The following is a 6,919-nucleotide window of genomic DNA, read 5'->3' on the forward strand; positions in this document are numbered from 1 at the left end:
TAAGTCCGATTTTGTTCTATCTTGAGTGGAAATTCGAATTTTAAACAAGAGATTTGTATTTTGAAACTCACATAAGGATAAAAGAGGGGGAAAGGCTTGAAGAAAGTTAGTTAGTTTTGGTTTTTGAAGAGATATTGTGTGAGAGAGGATTTTTAGGATTCTTGAGGCTAAGCTTTACAACAATGGTGAGAGAGGGGATTTTCTTCTCTTCTTCAATCCTGGAGGTTGTTGCCATATCCATGAGCGGCTAAATCCCTTTCTAGGGAGTTGATGTAACCTAGACCAAGTAAACATGTGTTAAATTATATTTCAATTTGGGGATTCTTATTGTATATATTAAGTTTCATAAATTAGAAGGGTTTACATTAAATTGATGTAGTTTACATTGAATTGATGTATTTGATTATCATTTAAATATATAATTTTGTTGATTTGTTATCTTGTCTTAGAAATCATATTGGCATAATTATACACTTGATTTCTTATAGTGACAATGGGAAAGAATTTATGGAATGATTATATTGGCATGCAATTGAGCATTTATATAGGTTATGTTTAAGGAAGATGGACCATACTACACCCTTAGATTAATATAGTTAGGTACATGGTCCATACCAACTAAAGATAATTTATGATATTTAATTAATTTCCTGTGCTGCAAGTATACCATTGAAGGACCTTGATAGGCCATGCCTAGGGAAGATGGTTCATACCACAACCTAGTTTAGGTGGATGAACCATGCTAACCAAAGATGGGTTATGCTTAGCCCTGAGATATATGATCTTCTTGACGATGTTGTGGTAGTTTTTATACTTCTACACATCATTATCTATATATATAATTGTTTATCCCCAAGTTGAGTGCAATTTACCATGTTTATGAGGCTGAGGTGAAGTCAATTCCCTAGCCTTCTCTTTATAAGTTCAATCTATTCTAATCACATTATTTACTGTTTTATGAAATTTCAATTCGTAGGTTAAGGGACAAACCAATTGAATTATCATCGTTACTATCAAATTAGGAAGTACTTTTACAATTCTGTTTGCCATAAACTAGCAATCCTTGTGGTTCGACAACTTTGTACTATAGCATTAATCTGTAATGATGAATGTGCTATTGTTATAAGTGGCATTTTTAAGTGGTACACGTTTGTGTGCATCACTCGTCTGGATTTACAAGAGATGGGAATACGAAAAGAATTGCATCTTATCTTTACTGGTGCAAAATATGTGATGCCACCTGCACGTTACATAATGTCAACAAAAGAAAAAAAGGAGTTTTGTGAATGGTTGAAGATTATTAAATTTCCAGATGGATATGCATCTAACATATCTCGGTGTGTTAATGTTGCAGAATGCAAAATATACGGGATGAAAAGTCATGACTCGCATGTTCTTCTGCAGTGACTCTTACTACTCGGCATTTGTGGTTGCTTAGATCATAATATTTGTAATGCATTGGCTGAACTTGGCATTTTCTTTAATGAGTTGTGTTGTAGGACGTTAAAGGTTGAAGTGCTAGAAGCTCTTGAGAGGGATATTGCTCTTATACTTTGCAAGTTAGAGATACTGGTGTTGTGTTGTTGGTGAGCCTTTACTATATAATTTTGGTTTCTTTTGGTTGCATTTTGTGGTTAGAAAATCCAATTGCTGATATGGGGATGAAGTGTTGTTGATGTCCCCATCAATTAAAATGGAACTTAATTTATGATTTTTGAATGAAATTTTATTTTTAAGTGTCAACTTCAGCATTTTATGGAGTATACCATTTTGAAAATTCCTGTGTTCTGTTTGGTTGAAACTAAGATTAAACAGTGAAAGGTGTCTAAATTCTAAAGTCATTGGGTATATAGCTCCTAAATGATAGTTTTTGCATAACTATGCTTATTTTGATATGGGAATAATTTTGCTGAAACCAATATAGTAGAGGAGAAAAATGGGAAATTGTGGCTTGGGTCACTGGTTATGCCTTTTATTGGCATTTATAATTTGTACTAAAAGATCTACATGATATGTTGGTCTGGCATTTCATGCTTTCCTCTTCTTCTTCTTTCTTTTCAATTTTTTTTTTTTACCTGAATGGTGCACAAGTTTCCATCTGTATATATTTTCTCCTTAATATTTTTAGGTTGATTACAAACTTGTTTGAATTATAAAATTGTATCTGTCACTCATATTTTTTCAGTTGTTTCGCTCAAGAAAAAAAAAAAAAAAAAAAATTTATTCCTCACGAGGTTGATAAATGGTTTGCTCTTTGCTGGACACAAACCTTTAACAATCATCAGTGGTTAATTCAAGTCATGAAACTGTGAAATGAATTTAGGTTGTTAAAAAAAACACACATGCATTGAGCAACTTAATTGTTTGACCAAAGAGCACATACAAAGTGCATCATGTTGTGATATAGGAAAACTTTCTGGTGGTTCTCCTCTGTTTGTTTCACCTGCACCTTTGTAATAACTCTTGAACATCCAAAACCCAATTCCTACTTTCAATTGTAGGATTAGGGATGCTAATCCAATTAGTTGGGAAAAAGCTTTTCTTAAACTATAAAATTTTATTTCGATATGGGAAGAATTTTGTTGTGTTGACCTTGATCCTCTTATGAAAAATCATTTCTTAATTCTGATGATGTATAGTTGAAGTACAGATTTGGTGTTAAAGTTAACATCATCATCTCATAGACTGTGTTGCCAAAAAGTGGCTAAAAATATATAGTTCTTTTTATTGCATGGGGGGCATAGGATTATTAGTTATGGTCTTGCTCCTATTTGTTTCCTATGTCAGGTGAGCTGATTGCAACAGTACAGGCTTTAGTTCCTATAGATGGAGATAGACTTGAAAAGGAAAAGCAAGCCTTCGTCAAAGTTCTTGGGAAAAGGCCCAAATATATTTGTGGCTTGGCCTATGGAGTGAAATCCCCACCAGCTCGTCCTAATACGGAGCTAGAGAATGAAAGAAGACTTAGGATTGTAGTAGAAAAGAAATATGCTGATGCTACTGAAGTAATCAATGATATGGAGACCAATATGGAGGAAAGATTAGAAGCTAAGATGAGCATAATCCTAAAAGGGTTGCTCTCTCAAAGCAATGTTCCACCACCAAGCTCTCCATAGGAAAAAATTGTGACTCATGTCTTTTGTATTTTTGTGACTGATATGGAAACAATATTTGTGACTTGGGATTTGTATTTTTGTTGAACATGTGTTCTCTAAGCCTTTTTGTTCAGGACTAGTGCTTGACTTATGAGTTCTATAAATACTGGCTTATGGTTTAGATCTTCTTTAACCATACTTGAACTTTATTTGAAATGGTTTATGATCTTTAATTTTGTTATTTAAAATATCTTTTGCATATATATTAAAAATATATATATAATTTCTTCTGTATTGTAGGTACTACAAATTTTTTAGGTTTTATATATTCAAAATATAATTTTTAGCCCTTTTGTGACACCAAAGAGGGTCGGTAATAAGTTGTTTTGAATCCCAATAGGCCTGGAATTGTGTAGTCTTTTGCGACTCCATTTTAGGAGTCACAAATAATAGGCTATTTTTGATGCCCTATTGTGTCGCAAATACCCCATATTAGCAACGCCAATCCAGCGTCAGTAATAGGGTTATTTCCGACTCCCGAAAGGGGTCGGAAATTAATATGGCTTTTGTGACCCTGCCATTAGTGACACCAATTCAGCGTTAGCAATAGGGTTATTTCTCGGCTTTTGTGACCTGGCCATTGCCGGCACAAGATGCGACCCCTATTTGGGGTCGTTTATACCCTTTTCCGACACTATTTTTTGATTTTTACGACGCCTTTTGCGGTCGGAAATAACACCATTGTTGTAGTGTATTACCATTTTCACTCGCATATTTAATCTAAATTCCACAATAGGTGCAACTAATTGCCCACAACTGGTTTCAATTTTCTGTATAATGAAGAGCTTCTTTAATGACTCTATCAAAGTTATTGTAAGACGACCCACCAACATCAGAAGCTGCTTCTGCTTTCTTCTTCCATTCCTGGGCATTTTCCCTCATTTGCTTCCCTCTATCTCCTTCCAGCATTTCTTTAACAAGTGTCACAATTTCGTGCCGCTTTACATCATGACTTACCTCCATTCCAATCCCCCACTCCTTGCATGCATACCGGCAATTCGTTGGTTGATCAGCAAAGAAAGGCCAGCATATCAGAGGCACACCTCCACACACACTCTCCATTGTAGAATTCCACCCACAATGCGTTAGAAAAGCGCCAACTGATGGGTGTAAGAGGACTTTTTCTTGTGGGCACCAACTCGCTATAAATCCTCGATCTTCTGTCTCCTCGAAAAATTCTTCAGGAAAAGTTGCCGAATCTCCCATCACAAGATCAGCTCTAACAATCCACAAAAAAGGGTGCTTACTGTTTGCAAGCCCCCAAGCAAATTCCTTTAGGTGTTGGTCTGAGATTACTGTCACACTTCCATAATTCACATATAAAACTGAGTTTGGTTCTTTGTTGTCTAACCATTCTAGACATTTGGAGTCAAATCTCCACAAACTTGAATCAATTGACTTGGCTTGGCCATCAGGGACATGCCTGCATAGCAAAGGAAGTGGTCCTATAGTATAAATGTTGTTCGGAAACATGGATGCGATCACCTCTAAAACTTCATGTTCAAATTCATCAAATGTGTTGAAGACTATTGCAGGAGCTTTTAAGCAATTTTGAACTTCCTCTCCCATGAAGTCGAACATGATATCTTTGGGGTTAGTGCTTCTGATGAAGCTTGGGATGTCCTTCAGTCGTATGTTTCTCATCCCAGGGATCCAATCAATGGGCGTGTCAAGCGTACCATCATTGATGAAATTTTCATCTGAAGACATGAAAAGTGAAGTTCTGTTCTTAAATAACACCATGAAATAAATAATTATCAAGCTTTTGAGCAATATACTACAAATACCTGTCATCATTATTACAATTAGCTAGTCTGTGTTTAATTTTGAACATAAAAGAGTGGTTATCATTGTCAGGGAGTTGTTTATGTTTTTGATATAAATAACACGATTGATCATTTTGCAAAGAGTACTTGTGGGATTATCATTTTATAAGATAAAAAATAGAAAGAAAAGGGTTCACTGGTCTTCTATATTATCAATTCCCCTATAATATATATAATATTCACATATTTGAATTATCAAATCCTTCAAAAGACTGTATAATTCCGAAGGCACTAAGATTATAGAAGGCATTGAGATCGGAGGACAATGAGCATCTGTAAATCACCCCTAAATGATTCAAGAGGCACTAAAAATCAGACGGAGAGTCTTTAGAAGGTACTGGAAACCAACGGATCTAGGGGTATCAGGCTCTTACTTTTGAAAGAAAGGAAGGTCAGAAATTCGAGTCTCGGTGGAGGCTTGCATGTGTGAATAACAATTAAAAAAAAAAGAAAAGAAAGAAGGTACTGGAACTCATTATGCTCTTTCTCCGACTAATGGATTCCTTCACAAGAGACAGCTAGGTCTCCATGGTTTTTCCTTAAAAGAGATTTTCAAAAAAAATTTCAAAATGCCACTTCACTTTATTTTTTATTGATTGTGCATTTGTGATTGATATGTTGTGTGTTAAATTGGTTAAAATATATTTAATGTAATTAAAAAATTAATCAAACAAGCAAATTAGATTACCGATAATCACTTAATTTTCAATTTTATCAAACAGCACCTTATTCACCCATTTAAGACTTTCGTCTTGAGATCGAACTTTCACCCCACTAACCCACAACCAAAGCCTCGAAACATTTGGGCTTGGGCGACATTTGGGTTGTTTTGTTATTCTCTTTGGTTGATTGGGTCTAAAATATTTGAGCCCTGTATCTAGGCTTTGTTTCTTTTGTTAGCCTGGGCTAACTAGTCTTTCTGTATCTTTGGTTTTAATCAATACAATCTTATTAACCTTTCAAAAAAAGAAAAAAAGCCTCGAAACTATTACCAAGCAAAAATAGGACATACATACTACATAGCACCATGACCTACATAATACCTACCAAAGAAAACTATCGAGTTAAAAACCAAAAACATACCGTTAAATGGAAAAATGCCTCTTTTGACGAGTTCACGGAAATGCAGGGCACCCAGGAAGGAACAAGCCGAGACTGGACAGAACTGGACCTCTGGAATGCCTAATTCCTCTGCCGCTTTTATGCAAAAGCTCATAAATGCATCTCCAACTACACATGTAACCGGTGGCAGTTCAGTCGACGAATTTAGCTTAAGCAATAATTCTTTGAAAGGAACCAAACAGTTTTTTCGGGTTGAGTCACAAAGGTCAGGGACATCTTGGGTTGCGTCACGATCTGAAGGTGGCAATCCATCCGGTATGGTCTCGAACCTGAAGTCAGGCAAGCCTTTTACTGAGTCTGACCCTTTTGACCTAACCAACCTTTTATGGTTAAACTCAGTATTGACAAAGGTGATGTGAAAGCCTCTCGAGTGTAGAAGCTTGGCTATCTGCATCATAGCGTTGACATGGCCTTGTGCTGGTACTGGAACACACACTGCATGAGGCTTCTTTGTTGCAACTGAATCCATAAATTTTTAGCGGATAAACTATCTATGGACTGAAATTCAAGTCTTTGCTAACCATTCCTAACTTTTGTTTGTTACTTATATGAGAAAGAATTTAATCTTAACCGTCCAAATTGAAAAACCAATAGAATGATAGGGTCTAATAATTGATACAAATAAAATTTTTAAGGACTATATAATATAAGGAAAAAAAAAAAAAAAAATTGGGGCTTTTTTATTGGGCAGAGTTTAATAATAAGAAGGAAATAATATTTTTAGGAAAGTTATAATATAAACAAATAATTTTTTTTAAAAGTTACAATATAAGAAAGTACAAATTTTGGGCCTTTATATTGGCTGGAGTGATAATA

At 35.2% G+C, this 6,919-nt stretch overlaps 1 protein-coding gene across 1 annotated transcript; it reads right to left on the reverse strand.

Moving 5' to 3' along the window:
• Positions 1-3,836: 3,836 nt before the first annotated feature.
• LOC132266991 (linamarin synthase 2-like) lies at positions 3,837-6,626 on the reverse strand. Its single transcript, XM_059768024.1, has 2 exons — positions 6,065-6,626; positions 3,837-4,855 (listed from the first exon to the last, which is right to left on the reverse strand). The coding sequence occupies exons 1-2, from the start codon at positions 6,570-6,572 to the stop codon at positions 3,918-3,920; spliced, it is 1,446 nt and encodes a 481-aa protein (XP_059624007.1). The 5' UTR covers positions 6,573-6,626; the 3' UTR covers positions 3,837-3,917.
• Positions 6,627-6,919: the final 293 nt, after the last annotated feature.

The sequence above is a fragment of the Cornus florida genome, unplaced genomic scaffold (genome assembly GCF_030987335.1).
Source record: "Cornus florida cultivar Cherokee Brave unplaced genomic scaffold, ASM3098733v1 CherokeeBrave_3.0.0_Hap2_Chr07, whole genome shotgun sequence".
Taxonomy (NCBI): domain Eukaryota; kingdom Viridiplantae; phylum Streptophyta; class Magnoliopsida; order Cornales; family Cornaceae; genus Cornus; species Cornus florida.

Bases quoted from the DNA above. Each gene is read 5' to 3' on its own strand.
- LOC132266991 (XM_059768024.1), bottom strand. From the start codon at position 6,572: ATGGATTCAGTTGCAACAAAGAAGCCTCATGCAGTGTGTGTTCCAGTA. The intron at 4,856-6,064 runs GTATGTTTTTGG...TCATGTCTTCAG, and splicing joins AGGCATTTTTCCATTTAACG to ATGAAAATTTCATCAATGAT.